This window comes from Pocillopora verrucosa, chromosome 9 (assembly GCF_036669915.1).
Source record: "Pocillopora verrucosa isolate sample1 chromosome 9, ASM3666991v2, whole genome shotgun sequence".
NCBI classification, from domain to species: Eukaryota; Metazoa; Cnidaria; class Anthozoa; order Scleractinia; family Pocilloporidae; genus Pocillopora; species Pocillopora verrucosa.
The window spans coordinates 16,056,254-16,075,960 of NC_089320.1; the positions used below are offsets into that span (position 1 = coordinate 16,056,254).

Consider the following 19,707-nt stretch of genomic DNA (forward strand, 5'->3'; position numbering starts at 1 on the left):
ACTTTACATAGAATCAACAACCAACCTTTCCTCTGCCTTTCCTTCAAGGGGAGGGGCAGGTAAACGTGCTTGGTTGAAAGGGTCAAACTGGGCACCCCCAGTCATGGATGTTTCTGTAAGGCAGTACATGTAAATACATGGTCAATAAATTGTTAAGGGTTACTGTAATGCATTTTACCATCTTTCATCTTTTTGAAGTACAATTCATTAGTATATGCCATATTTTACACTGACACTCGATCCAAACTTAATCTGGTTAACAAGGTGCAAATAAGTTTATTTATGACTGTTAACATCCATTATCTAAGACAGCCACACATCTCACCATTAACACTGAACTAACTACACCTTGAAAACAAAAATGTGCACTATAATTCTACTGAATTAACTATCACAACTCCAGCTTGGCAACAAGGTATTTAGTATACAAATCCTAGCGTTCAATCAAAAATAAAGTAACTAAAGTCCCCTGACAGCAGTTGCAATGTTAAAATAACATCAACAATTACTACTCATTCCAATACAAACATGAAAAAGTTCACAGATTACTAAATATATTTAGGCAATGAATTTTACCCTTAACTGTTCTTGACAACAAAATTTACAGTCAAACCTGTATTGAGTGGTCACCCACAGGGAACGGTAGGTGATTGCTTAATACATGTTCTGGAGAATATGGGGTAATATGAAAAACCATAAAAAAAACACCATTTTATACCATAATTGACCATTTATTGTACAAAAACTTGCTCAAAAATACCACAGACATTGATTTCAGGAGAGAAATATGGATTAAATTTTACTTAGTTCTATTCAAGTAGTTCTGCATTAAGTGACTGCTCAAAACAGGTGAAAGAAAATACAAACTGGCTGTTGGGACTCACTCAAAGGTGATTGTGACTGCCTCATAGAGGTGACCAATTAATAGAGGTAAAAATTACTGTGATTAAGGGGAAACAAATTTGGAATTTTGATGACCAAATGTTTACTACAAGGTGACTGCTTAGTATGGTGCTGCTCAATACAGGTTCAATTGTACTCATGCAAGATACAGTGTATATGTATATAAAGTAGAAGCAAACTGTTCTTTAGTAGTATTGCTGGTACTCAGTGATACAGTGTTCACTGCAAAGAATGCAGCCTGCCTCAAGACCTTGTAGTTCAGTACTTACTTTCTGATGATGTGTAACCCACTGCACGCACTGCAGTCATAGGACGAGCCATTCCTGTATCCTAGATAGAAAGTATTTCACTATCAGACAATATTCCTTTTTATTCTTTGCAAATTCAATTATTGGTATACATTCTCATGATATTGTTCTTCTCATAATATCATTTTTCTCAAGGGTGAAATGTTCATTGTTTACATTGTAGTTAAACATGTACTTCAGAACTAAATGCTTTAAAACTATATACATCAATCTCTTCTCCCAATCTGGGTTGTTTTGTTACTACATAGACTGTACAAAAACAATAAAAAAAATACAAACATTGACATTTCAGAGATCTGACACTCAAAATTCAACCAAAATGTTTGACAAATGCTTAAGATATAAGAGAGATACAACTTATCCTAGTGGTTAGTGCCCTGGGCCCAGTTGTTCAAAGGTCGATTAGCCCTAACCCAGTGTTGAATTTTAATTCAGGTTTCTTTATTTCTTTGTCCAAGAGTCTTTTAGGGAAAATTTTCAGCATTCTTTTTTAGAACATCCAATGATCAAATTGGAAGCAAAAAGATTTGAACTGAATTTTCTCTTAAAGCTTTCAGACCTGAAATCAAATCTCTCACTAGCCCTGAGTTACCTTAACCCAGCTTTGAACAACCCGGGCCTGGACTCTAGATCTGGAGGCCTGGGCTCAAGTCCTGACTGGGTCATGGCCAAGACACTTCACCCTCACAGTGCCTCTCTCGAGCCAGAAAAAATAAACAATTACCAACAAACTGTCAAGGGAAACCTGACAAAATGTTTGGGAGGGGGCACTGGAGAGAATCTTTAACAGACTAACATACCATCTAAGAGGGACTAACCATAATCCTATTCAATCTGTGCTACACAAACCAGGGATAAGCATTAGCAGTTAAAAGCAACTTGACAATAATAATTAACCTTTATGTGCAGAAAACAAAAATAACTCATAAAAAAAAGAACGCAAGAGAAGACCATAAACTCACTGCAATTCCAGTTGTTGGTCGTCCCATTGAAGATCCTGGCACTTTCCCTCGCTAAATGTATATTTAAGAGAAATGATAACAATAAGTGAAATTGAGGAACACTTTAAGTTCTTGGATGGTTTTGAAAATAGCAATTTAAGTTGTATCATACCCCAGCTGATGTGGATATTTTCATGCCAGTTTTCTGTAATTTGAGGAAGAAAATACAAATCTTAAACGAGGTAAAATATAGGATCACAACATTTGCACTGCCATTCACAATAAATTGCAGGTCAAAAAGACTGCAAAAAAGTAGTTTGACTTGTCTTTTCCACAGTTCTAGGTCCATTACCATAATCCTCAACAAGCAGAAAATACAAATTGCACTAGTCTGAAATAATTTCATATTGACATCATATGTAAGTACACCAAACACATCATGTATATCTTTAATTAACTATTACAGCAGGTTGTTACAATTTGGGATCAGCTCACATTTATTTACAAAATAATAAAATATATGCATAGTCAGTTTTTAAAGTGAACCAATCCCATACACAACATCCTTTCTCATTTTAATAAAAATGCTCCTAAGCTCTTTTCCTATTTCTTTAGTTTACTAAGTAGTTTGAACAATACAAAGTTGTAAAAGGAAACACTGTTTTTTAGAAAAAAAATAACAAACTGTATGCTTCAAGTTATGGGGGTTATATTATGGGGGTTGACTTTCTGGTACCAAACTCTTTTAAGTGCAAAATGAAAGGCAACAACAAAATGTGATACTCACCAAACCAGGTCTCTGTCCATGACTTGTTTTCAGGGCTTGTTGAAATTCTTCATCTTCCTCGAGATTCTAAAAATCCAAAAGAAAATGTTCGGTAGGATTTAATGGAATAATAGAAATTAAGGTTAAGTTATGACACAAACTGCAGGTTACAATTCTACATATTAATTCTATTAGCATAAGGGTGAAATTCAAGACAACTGATATATCCTCTATTCATAATACTGCTCTGTGCTCTTAAATTTTTAGATACTGTACAAACATTTTTACATGGACCTGTCATGCATGCCTGTGCTCTAGCAGAGCACAAGTGCCAAAGTGAAATGAATTTTGTCTTTGCACAATCCATCCTTGCTTATTTGCATGCTTTCAAGAGCTAGGCAGCCTTGATTTCTGAGAAAAGAGCCTTAATGCACTTGGTAATTCTTCAAAGAGCACAATTTTGGCCGCTAGATATGGAGACTGCGCTTAACAGAACAATCAATTTCAAGGGTCTTTTAATAGGATATCAAACAGATTCTTACTCATCAAAAAAAACACAGTATTGATTAATTATTGCTGATGATGTTGATGAATAGAAATGCACTGCTAAGGAAAGAGGTTAATCCATTTGTACTGATTGCAAGTTATAGAAAAAATTACACTGTATTTAACATTGCTGTGAATCATTTTGTAACTTTTTTGTTTTTCTGTTTTCCTCCTCTCCAGTATGTTAATATGTATGTACAATAATTAGAATAGAGATAATAATTTATCTATAAGAAAAAAGGGTCTTGATTCCAAGTAATCAGAGAGGAGAGGGGTACATCTAGAAAACTGATGATGTGCCATTAAAAGTTACCATGATGTAGTTAACATCATGGTAAATACACTTATAATGAAGTATAATCATTTGTAATATAACGAAGTCACTTCTGACATGGATTACCACCTTTTTAACCACTAACATTCTATTGAAAGCATAACTAAGTGGAAATCCTCCATTTCAACAGGTTGGACTTTTGACATAAAATGTAAACTTTGCAATATATCTCAACGCCTTGAAAACTTTGCAATCTTATTTCAGGCACATTGGTAGTACTTATGACCAAAATAGAGAAAGATCACTTATTTGATAGGGCCACACACAGATTTTAATCAACCCGAAAAAAACAATTGCTATTCAAATGACAAATCTCTTGACTAATGAAAAATCCTTCTGAACAGTCAAGCTTCAATGACTTGGATAAATTTTAATCGAAATCTAATTAGGTTTGACGGAATCATGATGAGATAGTTTTGCATCTGACTGGCTGACAGGGCGGCCTAAGTTTCCTGAACAAAACAATGCAAAAATTACCTGCAACACTCAATGCAATTTGAAAGTACAATTTTTTCACGTACAAATTGTGCAGCCTAAGCTTTTCGGTAGAGAAGGGAGATAAGGGAATATGTTGAAAGCTTAAACCTTTGTTTTAGACCAAAGATAAAAAGTCTGGGTCAGAATCTAGCCGGACCAGTAAAAGATTCCTATTTGTGCATGATCTTGTCTCAGTTTTGTTTAACTGGCTGCCACGTTAGGCAAAAGGAGAAAAAAGAGGTGGCTGACTTTTTACCACTTCAATTATTTGAGCATTTAAGTTATCTTAACCAGTATTCAAATCCAGGATTTGTAAAGTTTCGCGCAAAACTTTCCGTAATCACAGTACAGATCACTTCGTACAATCTCTTTCGGTGAACGGCGCTTCACACGAAAACAACTTCGACTAACCTCTGTATCAAAGGCTGGATTGTAATCGTTAAAACCACCGTAGACGTCGTCTTCATCCTCACCAACGAGATGCACTCCTTGCAGCATTTTGTAAAACTGTTAATATTTAGAAAAAATATTTCTTCCTAAATGTGCAGAATGTTTGCAGTTGCCATCAACAAATATGGCCGTCCCCGACAACCTTTGCGTCATAATTAACGTACTACGCATGTGTTCATCTTCCGCGCGCTAGATTCAAAATGGCGGTCGTCCGTCGGTGGCTAGAGTCTCGTAATACCTATTGTCAAAATGACTGGCTAGATGCTTGCATAAGTTTTGTGAAAGAAGACAATGAGGTACGACAACTGGGGGTGAATAATTGTTGCAGCTGGCCCGTTTTTAAGTTTCAATGATGGGTGTATCCGGCTACGTTTAATTTTAACAATCAAATTACAGCAGCATTAAATAATTTTTGATTTGTAGGGAACATTGTCTCCTGATCAACTGAACGAACTTGTGTATGAACAGTGGCTGATGGCTGAAATTCAGGAATCCAGTCGTCCTTGTCTTCCAGAAGGCCTTGAGAACCAGGATATTTGTAAACTCGAGGGGACTTTCAATCTTCAGGTTACAGATGATACATCACAATTTTGGCATGATTTTATGAATAAATAAAATTAATTATTACTTTGAGTAGTAATTATGATGTTTGTCATTAATAATAGGGTTTTTCATGAAAGGGATAAACTGTTTTCATGCTTTAGTTGGCTAGAAGGATAAGATTTTAAAACTTGAAAGAGAAAAGAAGTTTGGTTGAAGGTTGTGTCACTGAAGGCTTTAAACGGTGACCCTTGTGTAGAATGTGGTAGAGATCTCTATTCTTGACCGTGTTTTGCATATATAACAGATATTACTAGAGTTCACTTGTCAAAAATTATTCACACTACACATGTAAATCATGCTCTGCTAAGGTGTACACCCAGTCAGATCAATCTTCCAGGCTTTAGTTTGGGAGAGACAATTGCCAGGATCCTAACTAGAGAATTCTTACCCTGTATGAGACCAATTCAAGACCCGGAAATTGAACTGTGTTCTGCAGCACATACAGTTTCATTCCAATAAGGGAGAGGTATACATCTCCATCTTTCTTGTAACAAGAAATTGGTGTTGAATCGAGATGACAACTTTTACCTGATACGTTTGAGTATTCTCATTACCTGTTTGCAGGATAATGAAAGGATATTATAAGGAGAAGTTGCATGTTTTAAAATTACTTTTAAGACCCCCACCTAACCTCCATCTATTAATCTTGAGGAAGGGCCAACACTCAAAATGTCAGCTTCAAATCTCTGAACAGAGGTCAATTTATGTTTTTCAACTCAGTTGATAATACTAAATTACTCTACAATAATTACCATTTGATACTAGCTGAGAAGTAACAGTTTTTGTGAAGGAAAGTTATTTCATAGTATTGATTTTACATTCTCCTGGTCTCACAGATTAACTCAGTCCTTAATGTTGGAGAATCAGCATATTCTCAGATTCAGAAACTTAAAGGTCAAGATGACCCTCAAGAGCTGAACTTCAAAGCAAATGTAAGCATGGCTTTAAAATGAAAAAAATTTAGCTCATACATATGGTCTTACTGTGCACTTTTGAACATCTCTTACTGTTATAATCCTTACTTGTTTACTTTTAGCCCTCAGAACCAAAGATAAAACCAAGTCGAATGTTATTGCTTGAAATAACAGATGGAAAACAGACTGTATTTGGAATGGAGTATCAACAGATTCCATCCCTGACATTCAACACACCTCCTGGATCTAAAGTAAAAACTTGAATTTTGATTTTGAACCTGTGCCACTTTGTTTGTTGGGCCTAACCTCAGTGATAGGGGCACTAATGCTGATGCTATTTCAGACCATAACATGCCACTTTTTTTCCCCATGTTTGTGACAACCATTAAACTCTTTCAATACCATGACTGTTGTTCTTCTCTCTTTAAAGATACAAGTGAGTGGTCCCCTAACTTATAGACTTGGAGCCCTCCTACTAACCCCCAGCAATGTCAAGGTATTAGGTGGAAGTATTATGCATCTGACAGAAGAAAACTCTTACTGGAACATGCTGTATCAAGCCATGTAAGTCTAATGCTATCCTTTTGGATAGGATATCTTAGTTGCAATTAGTGGTGTACTAAGTATTCCTATTTGTTAATTCCCTAGGCAGTGATAACAGTTTCTGTGACATGCTTACAATTATATCATAGCCCCAGCTTCCACATACTTTTTCTGTAGTTGGTGATCCCCCAACATAAACAACAAATGAGTGTAACTACAGATGAACTTTGTGATCCAAGTTAAAAAATCTGAAACTATTTTCTCATCTAAGATGTAAAGGATAGCAGAAATTTTTCTTCTTTTTTTTAGAGGGCAAGATCCACCTAGAAAACCAGATGGCATAAAAACAGAAGCTATCACCATTGAAATGCACACTGTTGATCAAATGACTGTTCGAGATAACTCAACTGCTGATATTACAACCCTAAGGGATTCAAGAACTCTGGTGAAAAGAGAAACAAACCAAAGAAATTTTAGTGCTGGGGGTCTTACCAGCAACAACAGCAATCAAAGAGGGAACACAGGAAATGAAAACCAATACAAAGGGAAATCAAAACAACAGGGACCCAATGGACCTAAAGTGGTTCAAAGTTGCAGTCGAGATCTTCAACAGTTTGGTGCTGTTGATAAATTGAAAAATGTTTGCAACGAAGAATTTTTTGATGATGACAATGACTTATTAGCAGCTGTTGCTGACAATGATTTCTTTGGGATTGAGGAGGACTTTGATATGGAACAAATAGATCAGCTTGAAAAAGACATGCAAACCTCAGCAAGCACAACAGCTAATAAAAGTATTCCAGTAAAGTTGAACATGATCCCCAGTGAAATGCTATGTTATGATGAGATCTTTGATGATGACTTTGTTGATGAAGATATACTGGCAAATGATTCAGATTCCATGGAAATAAAACCTCTTCATGAGAGAATTTCTAATGGAGAAACTATAGGGCATGTGCATGCGTCAAAACAAGCAAGTATAGCATCAAACAGTTCATCAACAAAATTTAGCGATCATGCAAAGAAATCAAGCAATTTTAACAGCATTATTGCTATGTCTAGAAAATCAGATGGCAATACATGGAGACCAAGCAATGAACAACCAAATTCCTCAGACAACATGAAAAGAGGATTCATGGGTGAAAAGAATAATCCAAGACATGGATGTGTTCCTCTTGTCAAATGTGAGCCAGTCGACAAGACCAAAGATTTAGAGATGAAGAGAAATCCAACAAATACTAACAGTGATCATTTGGCAACAAAAAGACTTGCATTCACCAAGTCCTCTGGCGTTCTTATCAAGAGAGAACTAGATAATGAGTTTGACAATGATGCCTCTCCTACTGAGTTTGGTGGAAATCAACACCTGAGTGCTTTTACACAAGGTAACATGTAGAGGATGTATTGGAGATTTGTGAGTCATAAAAATGCCTGTAGCTTGCCCAATTCAGAGCTCTTTCAACTCTGTGCTCTTAACATTTGAATGCTGCTTTTGAGTTGCTGCATTTCCTTGTATAGAGCTACAAGTTTTTGTAAAACAAAAATCATCTAAGTCATTCTGCAAAAAGCAGTCATCAGCATTATTCTTATTCAGCTCACCTGCTTGATGTATTGCATGGGATGTGGTTGCTGAAGGAATAAGGGTGTACAGCAATAGTGGGTGTGGTCATCACTGAAGAGCAAAGTTGCTCTATCCAAGGCAAACTGATAACATGATAGTTTTGAATCAAATGCCCACAAATGAAAATGTAACTTGCTTTTTTAAACTAATGGTTGTTTATTTACAAACAATTACAGATCTGCAAGATAGTTCTGCTCCATTTAAGTACTTATCAGATGTGTTGAAACATGCCCCTCACAATGAGAATCAGACTGTCAGAGTTAAGGTTGGTATTGAAAATAAGTACTTATTGGTGTGCTTGAGCCTAGGTTAACTGCAAATACTAATGGGAGAAATGCAGAGGCATAAAGGTTCTTTATGTGCTGAATTACAGATTAAAAGATGCAAATACCATGCAAGATTGTGTCGTGACAAAAATTTAGTAAGCACTCAAACGAAATAGTTCATCCAGCTGATGCTTGTCTCAGTTTCTGTAGTATGAAGTGATTGGGAGTATTGCCACAATAACCTCACCAGGTCTTGAATCAAGGTATCTCAACTCAAGGTTCAGTGTGCTAACTGTTTCACCACCACATATCCTCTTGGGAAAGATATAGCACTTTTGTATGCTTACTGGTATAAATGGTTTCTGTCAGATTGTTAGGGAAAATCAAAAATTTGGGGGGTAGGGACAGAAACTAGACTTGCTTCTCATTCAGTGGACCTATATTTTTCCTAGTTTCTTTATGCAACAGAAACTAGGATGAGGTCCAGCAGAGTGGAAGATGACTCTTGGGCAAGAGTTTACTTGCTGCTTAGTTTTAGATAAAGGTGGTAAAGGGTTTTGTTTATAGTTTTTCAGGTGAATATTTCCTTGTTGAAGTGCTGATCACGTCATGTACTTTTGTCAACTTTCACCTTTGTTTAACTGTAACATAGGCTTACATTGCAACATTGCTATCTCGTCCAAATCCCATGTCAACCCAGTGGAATATTACTGTAAAACTCAATGATGGAACAGCAACTGTGGATGCTTTGCTGAGTGAAAAGGTGGGGAAATGTGTTTCAAGTCGTTCTTGTGTAGTTAATTTTCATGCCTTGTGATTGTTTGATAAATAATGAAAAAGCCTGGATGGAAACTCACAGAAAACTGGAAAAGTGCTGTGAACAGCCTTCACTGATCTGATATCCCATCTAGAGAGAGTACCAGGCTACTGAAATCAAACCTGTGTGCATTTCATCTTAAGTTTTTTTCATTTTGTTTTTATTCCCAGATCTTGACACAACTATTGGAATATCCAATAGATGAATACAGAGTAAGTGCAATTCAGGCCAGATAATTTCCAATTGAGTGTTGAAAGTTATTCGTGATTACTGTTGTTTTCCTTTACATCACTCTGATGAAGTTTGTGTCACTCTCTCAACCAATCATACTCCAAGCTAAAAACCAGTTGTGTCTTGTCAGCTTCTTGGACATCTGCTCTTCCCATGCCTTTGAGTTCTCACTGGCCAGTGATCATGTGAACCCAGGTTAATGATTCAGTCTGTCTCCAACTTAATGTGCCCCTTTTGTCCAAGGTTTAAATTTTCAGGGTATGCATTTCTGGGTCTCTACATTTTGCTATGGTTAAGTGAGCAAAGTCCTTACCATAGTTTTCTTTTTACATGCTATGGCTTACTGTCCTCATTTGATACATTTGTAGCTGGAGATTCAAGAGGCTATGAAAAGCCGCAATCCAGCTCTATGCCAGAGATTACATAAGGTATAAAAACTTTGCTTTTTTTTCTTCTAATTAACAGAACAGGAAGGGGTAAACCATTTGTCCTCTCCTAAGAAAGGTGGTGGTGGTAACAAATGAGGATAGCTGTTGATGTTATCTCTTGAAACTTGTTTATAAGGCCTTTTCCTTTTCAAAAATTTGATAAAAGCTCCTAATTTATTTGCCATTGCTTTTCAAGAAAGGGTTAGTAAAATTATTTTCCCATCAACTTGTAACAATAACGTCAACTATCTTAAAAACTCCAGAGTTTTAAAATGAAATTCGTGTTGGAAAAGGTCTGTTTCCTTGGAATGAGAGATTGTATAATAAATTCTTTACTATCATCTACTGATGTTTGTTCCTTTCTCCTGTTTTCTTCAGAGAACGCAGCAATTTGAAAGGAACTTGGCTTCCGCTTCTGGCTTGATGGATGTACAGTTCTCAGCGGACACGCCCTTGCCATGTGTTCTCAGCCTGATTCAGCCAACTTCCAGAGACGTTGCAGAAATGATTCGTTGCGTTAGAGTAACTTTTTAGTGTCGGATCTTTTTCGTATGGACAGTGTGTGTAAATTGATTGTCACAATATAGAACTATTTTAACTATAACAACACAGCATTCTACAGCTAAGATTGTGGGCGTTGGCTCCCGTACATATGCTAACCAAATTTTACTATAACGAGCCTTTAGTACGCAAATGGAAGAGTAACAGTCAAATTTTTACCACATATTCAACAAGGGATGATTTTCCTAGTTTTAAGTATGGTAGTTTCACACAGAAAGGTCCTGATACTGTTTCTAGGTGACACCAAGCTAGTCCTTATCATTCTTGCCCACCCGTGCGCTGTTGCATTTGTTTGTTTATCTCGTTCAAGTCCTTTGGGGGTTCATGCCGTCGTCATGTTTGACTTATCGTTTGAGCAGCTAGACAACCCCTGACATAAGGCTTATTTTTACACCTTTTTCAATAATCCGGTTCGGACGTGGCCCCATTTCTTGATCCGCGACTGGTAGTTGAGCCCACGTTTCCGTCAGAAATGTGGGAAAAAAAACAAGATGTTCATGCTCCAACGCCTTGTTCAACAAATGCCACCATTGCCCTCCGTTCCAGAGTAGGTGTTTTTTCTCGGTATCACCAGAGGCGTTGGGTGTCCAATTTCACGATGCGGACAGCGAGAAACAAGTCATCTATTGACACAGATTCAGTTCATTCTTAGTCTAACATTTTTATTAAAGATCGCAAAACTACATAAAACTTTTCCTTAGAAACTAATGACAGCAAGTGTGTATGATACCCGGTTCCCATCCGAGAAAATTCTATACCTTTCAAAACGTATATTATATACAGACATTTAACTAATGCTCAGAGCTTGGATTTATTTACACACTTGTTAAAAATTAAAATGCTATTTGGATTCCATGTGCTTAGAATAGTGAAAATCTGCGAAAACTTTCAACGCGCTATTTTCGAAACCACTTGGTAACTAATCGTTCCGTCGTGATCAATCGGTATACTTTCGGAACGCATCGACTCCATCGAAAACGTTACAGAAGAGCTTTATCTCCAGAGTAATACGAAAGAATGCATAATGTCACAGTAAGTTATTGTAAATGTACTCTAAGATCCCCTATATAATTATAAGTAAAAAAATCCTGAGTCAACTACAGCTTCAGAAAGGTACAACCAAATAGCTTCTATCAAGCCCAAGCAATTTTTCGCGTTTGATATGACTCTCTTAATAAGAAAACGACACCTCTCATTAGAGCACTTTTGAATAAACAATAATTCTATAGTTATTTCTCTGTGTATTTATAACTGAAAATAAGATAATGAAGATATAAAGCATGATATTACTTCCCACGTACAAGTAGTTAAAAAAACAAGTAAAATAAGAAATTTCCATCATATGGGGTCAAACTCACACCAAATGTTGTGATCTGACCAACCTTAAAGTTTTCTTTAAAACATTCTTCCCTTGATAAGCCAGTGACAACGAGAAAACTCAGAGAACCTCACGGACTGAGACTGCTAAATTTATCTCGTAGCTTGACACCGGTAAGTACAGGCCTCTCGCAATGGATATTACACGGGTTTTTTACTTTAAGACTGTTAATGTTCCTCTCAGAGATTTGTATAAAAATATACGAACATTCTGGCACAGTCACCCTTATCGCTTTTTTTTCGCTTAAAAACTATTCAGATAGAGAGATCACAGTGTAATCATCGCTTACTTCGAAACTCATGGACGGTTAAAATACCGTTAAGGAGAGGTTAAATCGCCATTCATTTGCGCTAGTTGTCCTTGCTCCCATCTTGATGTCCTGACTTTCTCTTCTGGTGTGTCTTTATTAAACATTTTGAGCTTGTCCTTGAAGTCAAGCTTTTCTGGTTTCTTGGACACAAACTGGCCCTCGGATTTCTCTTCGTCAGTCAAGGACATCCGACCCAGGCGACCGCGAGTCATCTCCATCCCATTCAACTCGTCGCTATCCAACCGGGCAGGCTTTGGTGCGTACTGAGACTGGGATCGAGATGGAGGTCCGTCTAAGACATTGTCCTGCGAACCATACCTTGTAGGGGCCGGAGGAGGACCTGGCTGATTCATCTCAAAGGCTGCTGGATAGGACACAGGTCGAGGTCGCCTAGGATATGTGGCGTAACTTGGGTAAGCGGAAGATGAGGTAATTGGGGGCTGTCGAAGAGGAACTCCCGTGTTAGAGTAAGGTTGGGGGTAGAAGGCTTGATCCCGAGTCCCAGGGGCAGAGATCGTCACCCTGGACGTGTACCCACCATTTCGCGAGGGTCGCTCACCACTGAGAGCAGCAAATCGTTCAGAGCTGTGAAGCGATTTTGGTGGAGGTGGTGGTGGAAAATTGTCGTCTTCTAACAACTCGTCAGGGGGAGGAGGCGGTGGCGGAGGAGGCGGTAGGTCATCGTCATCATCAGGGAGAGGTGGCCTAGCAGAATCTGGTTCAGAGTCACTAGGAGCACGAGTGTTCACATACCGGACACTGGGGGCAGGAGTAACTCGTGCTGTGTAACCTGATGCTGTCCCAACCACGTATGTTGGAGAAGCGGGTTCGCGAATCTCTGTCGCTACATTTGAAAAGGATACTTGCTTCTTGGGGCGATTTGATCCCGAATTGCGAAGTGCCGATGGTGGTTCAGAACGCCGTCGAGTTATCTCTTCGTCAATCAGCTTTCGCCTCCGTTCGTAGTCAGCTGTCGCACGACTCTTCAATTCATTGACGTGCTCCTCGACCGAAGGCTTCCGAACTTTCCCTTCCTGAAGCATCTGATCTTCAAGCTGCTGCTTTCGCAATTGTGCTTCTTTTTCTCTGACGATCTTTTGTTCCTCCTGTTGCTTTTGGCGCTCGAACTCACGCCTAGCCTCCGCCTCTCGCTCCTCCTCCTTTCGCAATCTTTCCTCTTCCTCCTTTAACTTTTGGTTCTGCTGCCACCGCAGCCGTTCGTCCTGATCACGTCGCTGCTGTATTTCAAGTCTCTTTCTATTACGTTCTTCTTCCTCTTGCATCTTCTTCTCCAGCCGTTGCTTCTCCTGTTCCATTCTCTGCTGATCTCTCTTCTCTCGTTGCTGTTTCAACCATTCCTCTTGCTCTCGGTCACGGTGTTCTTGAATTTTTCGCTGCGCCTCCTTCTGCTGTTCGCGATCTAATTCAAACTGCTGAAGTCTGCGCTGCTGTCGTTCTCTGAAAACAGAACACAGATCGCAGGAGTTAGTTACACTTGGGCATCGCGATTCCAGTTTAATAACATCTATCTTTAATGGGAGACGCGGTATCAATTTTGATTCCGCGTGAACTGACTTGTGTCAAGACTAAGACGAGCACTACAACCTCTTTCTCGTGACCTTTCCACTACCTTCTCCCAAATCACTCGCACAGAAAACGACCACCTTGACAAGAGAACTTTCGAGTGTTAAGTGATTATTTATCGACCGATCGTCGATTTTTCTTTTGCACAAAAGAATCGTATTATCCCTTTTTCGCCGGCGTAATAATACAAATCATCTAGCGAGTGAAATATCCTTTTCTCAAGACTAAAACTAAGCCATATCTTCAACAATCACCTTCGAAGTATCTCCTCTTCTTCCTCTTTTTGTTGTCTTCTCTTTTCAGCTTCTTTCTTTTCCTTTTCACGCCGGATGTTTTCTTGGAGTAGCAAGTCAATCTTTTTCCCCCGCTCCATTCTCTCTTCCTTATCTGGTGCGTAGTATTTGACACGTGTTACTGAAACCAGTCCGCCAGCGGTGCGCTCCTGTACGACCAGGAAGAAGAGAAGAATAAAAAGAGATTATTAAGCTGTTCAGCTTTTCCTCTGATCCGTTTACCATTGCTTTAAATTTCGGCCAAGACAAGCAAAATCCTCGTTACTCAAAACTGAACAGCGTTGTCCAGCGGATAAAGTATCATCCCTTCTTTATTTGAGACAAACAGGGTTTAATGTGAAATTAATACTGCGAGACAACCTTAAACGTGACCCTTGGAGAAATAGACTTAAAACGCTAAGATATTTTGAAATATACATGTAACACGAGTACATCATATCTTAATTCGTTATATCGTGTTATATTTTTGTTGTTGTTGTTGCTCTTCTATCTTATCTTCTCTGATCTGTCGGATTGATTACTGAATCAAAGTCTATTAAAAACTCGTTTTTCTTATGATACTCTTTCATTCGCTTTGCTAACTGAAACGATTTAAAAACACTAGTTATCCTTCTGTAAATATGCACAGTTGACAAAGATGATCCTTTGACGGTGTCATCGACGGAAGGAGTGACTTGCCCTTCCACGTTCCTTACCAAGTCGTTTATTCGAAGTGCAACCAAAACTTTACCCCAAGTCAATCCTTTAATTACGATACAAGACAGATTTTTAAAAAAATGAAGCGATTTACTGTCCTAACCATAACAGATAGAGCTAATACCTCATTCACATGCACCTATGAATAAAAAGGCAGTTCTCTTGAAAAAAAAAAAACTCAATAACTGCTTGTGCTATCTCTAATTATGCCCATCTTTTTCGAACGAGACTACTTTGCAAGTAAGAGCATGGTCAAGGTTATTAGATTCTCAAGGTAAACGAAAAATATCCAAAAAATGAAAGCAATTGTAAAAATATAAAAAAAGTCAAGATCTTCAGTGGGTTACTAGCCACCGGATCTTTAGGAATGCTACAGGAAATACTACTTGGATTGAACTCAGAGGCGTAGAAGTAGTTATTACAAAGTTGACCCGAAAGCATTCTTCGAGGCGATTCTACTTTTACTTCTGAACCCATTCATTAATCTTGAATTTCACATTACATGCATCGTATGATCCACAAGGCACTGAAGTCATCTGCGTTTGCAGCAGCTAAGCTCACCAAATTGAAATTCAAATAATGGGACGAATACAAGAGAAAAGGCGAAAAGAAATAAAAAAAAAAACCACCAAAACCATAAAATCTCGGACACAGTACCGAAAGCCAAATCTGTCATTCACCGCTTGAAAAATTTTTAGCAGAGGTGTACTGTTCGACTACCATTCGTGTATGAAGACAAAAACGCAAGTATGAGTTTCAAATAGTTTAACCTTTTGAAATAACATCAGGCAAACTGAAAAGAAATGCTATGTGAAAGAAAAACGAACATGTCATACAGGATATTAGATAAGATCGGTCAGTCGTGTTATTCTTCGAAGACATCTCTAGGTAATTTTTCACGGTTAACGAATCTATTGTTTCTAGGAAAAATACTTCAGATAGCGGCAAATCTTCCCAACGTTGAAGTGGACGACGGAATCAACCAAATTATAAATTCTAAAGACTAGAAAAAAAATTGTGTCGGGGTATCTGGCATTACCAGTGACAAAGACTTCTCTAAGCGTGAAAACATGAACCTACCTTAAAAAAGCAGCTATAGTAACTTAAAGTAATCGATATCAATTTCTCGTGAAGAATCAACGCGAAACAGTTTGTACGAAACTAAACTACTTGAGTTTGGCAATATCAAGCAAAGACACCGAATAAAAGTAACAAAGTGTGAAAAAAAATCGAGTAAAATTGAAAGCACTGACGTCAGTTACAATTGAACCAATCACTCCATGGGATAACAACGGAACAATCATGTCGGTAGCGTTAACCGTTTCTACTTTCAATGGAAAGGAAATTTTTTGAAAACGAGAAACACGTTTTTGGAAGGAGTAGTTATTCGATCCTCGACTCAATTACGCTGAAGACTTTGTAATAACGAAAGATTGGTGATAAAAATTTACGCACACTTGTCTCTGTCGCGAAAAAACATTGTCGGAAACTTAAAAAAAACATACTTTTCCCCTGTGTGCGAACATGTACCATATCTCACGCAATTATCTTATGAAAATAAAGTTTGCGAGGATCCTTCAATTCCCAAGATCTCACTCCAGAAAATATCATACCAGCAATTTGCGTGTTATTTCCGTGCACACAAAAAAACTTTTCAAATGTTAGGATAACGAAAAGTGATGCATTTACCTCTTCATCTTCAGCAGATTCCCGACGATTCCTCATTGCTTCAAGACGTTTTTGGAATTCTCGTTCGACCTCGTCTGCCGATAGAGCCTCGATGGTGTCCAGAAATTCTTTGCTGCCCTTGTCTCTTGAAAGCTTCGAGAGCCTGGATTGCTCCATTTCTCTAAGCTGTTTCTGTTCCTCTTCAAGTTGCTTCAAATGGTTTTCTCTTTCTCGCTGCTCGTTCAATTCTTCCCTTTGCATTTGGTTCATGATACGTTCTTCTTCAGCGCGCTCGCGTTCCTCTCGTTCACGATCGTATTTTTGCTGTCTTTCACGCTCCGCGCGCGACCGTTCGATACTCTCAAGTGCTTGCCTGTCTCTTTCACGACGTTGTCGTTCCTGTTGCTCTCTTTCTTGTCGTTCGCGTTCTAAACGCTCTTTATCTTCTTGCTCTTTCCTCTGCCTTTCCAAATGATGTCTCCAAGCTCGCTCATCTCGATCGCGGCGCTCCAACGTGCCCTCCTTTTCTTCAGCGGTTCTTGCCTCCTCTCGTTGCCAACGGTTTAACTCGTCTCTCTCGTTCGGCTTTAAGTTACCGGCTTGTTCAGTTTCTCCTGGTCTTGTGGCTTGTGCTCCCTGTTTAACCATGATGTACCGTCCGTACCGTGAATTGCGGCTGTCGACTCGAATTGGACTTGAAGGAGGTTCATCTGGAGATTTTTCCTGAAAAATAAAACGAAAGTGTATTGAGAAAAATCAACTTTATAAACACCTATCAGGAAGCAGTGAAGTTCATGGAAAAGAGCTCGCCTCCTACAGCTTGTGACACATTTAGGTTGAACTGTTATTTAGCATCTAGAAGATATTGTCATTCGATCATTTTTCTTCATCTAGGCATTCTTATCTACTTTCACAAACCTCTCTAGGGGATCCCCTCCCAGGCGATGTTGCCCCAGGGGAGGTGGGTGAACTATAAATCCGATTTCTGTTCTCACGGGCCATTATCTCAGGTTCTTCTACTTTCACAGTGAGTGGTGATCGCTGTCTTTCTCTCTCAACATCTTCAGATTCAAATCGGACCCTGTAAGGAGATCGGACGGGTTCAACTTGAATGGTCTTTTGTCGACGCTGATGTTCACCAATCGTTTTCAGGGCGTCTTCCGCTCGTTTCCTTTCCACTTCCTGCCGACGCCTTTCTTCACCAAATCGTCGTTGTTCTTCTATTCTTCGTTCCTCCTCTCGTCGGCGCTCCTCGTCCAATCTTCGTTGCTCTTCGGCTATTCGCCTTTCCTCACGTAGCCGAGCCTCTTCGATTCTCTTTTGTTCCTCTGCATACAAACGTTGTTCTTCAAGTCTCCGTTCTTCTTCCCGACGGCGTTCTTCTTCTAACTTGAGTTCTTCGGCGCGTCTCCGTTCTTCTTCTAGTCTCCGCTGTTCTTCGGAACGCCTTCGTTCTTCTTCTAGTCTCCGCTGTTCTTCGGCGCGCCTCCGTTCTTCTTCTAGTCTCCGCTGATCTTCGGCGCGTCTTCGTTCTTCCTCTAATCTTCGTTGTTCCTCGGCGCGCCTTCGCTGTTCCTCAAGCCGCCTCTCCTCCTGTAGTCTCCTCTCTTCTTCCTGTCGTCTTTGCTCCTGTCTGCGCTCCTCTTCCAGTCGCCTTTCTTCGTCTTCTCTATACCGCCTTTCCCTTTCCGCCACTTGCATACGTTCTTCCTCCTCCATCCGCCGCTGACCCTCAGAGTATCGCCGTCGTTCGTCTCCTCCATCCCTCCTTCTCCTGTCTTCATCCACTTGCCACTGGTCTTGATACCGGCGCCCTCTTTCCTCGTCACCCTGTCTGTAGGACTGATCGCGGTCTTTTTGTAGCCACCGCCCAGGAGACCGCTGCATCTCTTGCTCGGAGATAGTTGGTGATGCTTGAAGTATTTCTTCGTTGTCCACTGCTACAAGTTTCTGTTGTGGCTCTACGTAAAAATAAATTAATAAATAGTGATATTAACCTGTTTCATCTTAACATCAGAATCCACCCCATACACTTCTCTATACATTTCTTTTGAGACTGACGTGGAAAACTTGTTTCACAATCAAAGTTTTTCAGGTTGGCGATCATTTACCTGATGCCCAATATCTCAATAAATGAATCAACAGTAATACTGTGCGAAGAAAATAAGATGCTGGTCCTTGTTGAGGTTTAAAGCGTTAAAAAAAACCTGAAAAAAGGTTTGTTGATAAGGAGCATAGTCTGGTTTGTGATATGATGTTTGTTCCACAACCACTATCATAGAAACATCATTCACTAAATATTAAGATAACGTTTTGTTTGTTACGGTCAGATTCGAGTACACGCCTAAGAATCGATCCGTGTCAATCTTCAAGACTCTTTCTGGTGATCTGTTGTCAATACTTTAGAGCCTGTTGCTTCATATTGCGTTCAGCGCGAAGACGACGACCACAGTATGCTAAAGTTTTAGAAGAAGGCTCATGTCTTACCTTTGGTAACCATTGGTGATGGCTGACTCAGCAGAGTGGCAAGGCCGTGATAAATTGCGCCTTGCTTGGATATGCGCAAAGTAACGTCAGGTCCAGATTTGACCATTAGCTCTGCAGCCCTGGGAAACAAACACGACATTATTACTCGACTCATATCAAACGTAAATCCTGGTAAATTCTCCTTCCAGGTCTCCCCACGTTTCTTTTGGCATATATGTGGGGATTCTCTTTACAAGGTGTTTCCTTTAAGTGTTGGAACATAGACGAAATTGTTACCAAAAGTTCTCACCACAGGGTGAAAGGGAAATAAACAACAACAAAAAAAAAACAAGACATAAACCACATAACTATTAACCCTTTAACCCTTAAAGAGAGTCTAGCTTGTAATTTCTCCTTACCGAATCAATAAAATGTAAAGGTCAAGAGAACGAGAAGCATGATCACCTATTTTAGGAGCTCCTGATTTTCAAACAAATTATTTACGTCATTGCCATAGAAAATATAAAGAGAACAGTGTGGAGAATATGAATGCTAATGTTAGGGTAGAATGGGTTAAAACCATTAATCCTCTAACTCCTAAGA

General features: G+C 39.0%; 3 protein-coding genes across 3 annotated transcripts in view; 1 reads left to right on the forward strand and 2 right to left on the reverse strand.

Annotated features, from left to right (window-relative positions):
• The window catches only part of LOC131780498 (intraflagellar transport protein 88 homolog), an 18,853-nt gene extending 14,000 nt beyond the window's left edge, over nt 1–4,853 (reverse strand). Inside the window, exons 1-6 of the mRNA XM_059097104.2 lie at nt 4,687–4,853; nt 2,940–3,005; nt 2,325–2,357; nt 2,174–2,224; nt 1,173–1,233; nt 26–113 (exon numbers count right to left, since the gene is read on the reverse strand). Coding sequence (XP_058953087.1) covers nt 26–113; nt 1,173–1,233; nt 2,174–2,224; nt 2,325–2,357; nt 2,940–3,005; nt 4,687–4,773 — 386 coding nt within the window. The 5' untranslated portion in view covers nt 4,774–4,853. The remainder of the gene's footprint in view (nt 1–25; nt 114–1,172; nt 1,234–2,173; nt 2,225–2,324; nt 2,358–2,939; nt 3,006–4,686) is intronic.
• LOC131780508 (recQ-mediated genome instability protein 1-like) lies at nt 4,850–11,357 on the forward strand. The gene is given in 12 exon segments (XM_059097112.2): nt 4,850–4,909; nt 4,911–5,021; nt 5,149–5,292; nt 6,165–6,260; nt 6,365–6,493; nt 6,673–6,806; nt 7,095–8,170; nt 8,583–8,671; nt 9,325–9,435; nt 9,660–9,701; nt 10,089–10,148; nt 10,527–11,357. Coding segments are annotated over 12 exon segments (2,208 nt in total). The 3' UTR covers nt 10,683–11,357.
• LOC131780474 (afadin) overlaps nt 11,346–19,707 on the reverse strand; it is a 19,801-nt gene continuing 11,439 nt past the window's right edge. Inside the window, exons 15-19 of the mRNA XM_059097082.2 lie at nt 19,126–19,244; nt 17,557–18,599; nt 16,660–17,361; nt 14,236–14,423; nt 11,346–13,855 (exon numbers count right to left, since the gene is read on the reverse strand). Coding sequence (XP_058953065.2) covers nt 12,406–13,855; nt 14,236–14,423; nt 16,660–17,361; nt 17,557–18,599; nt 19,126–19,244 — 3,502 coding nt within the window. The 3' untranslated portion in view covers nt 11,346–12,405. The remainder of the gene's footprint in view (nt 13,856–14,235; nt 14,424–16,659; nt 17,362–17,556; nt 18,600–19,125; nt 19,245–19,707) is intronic.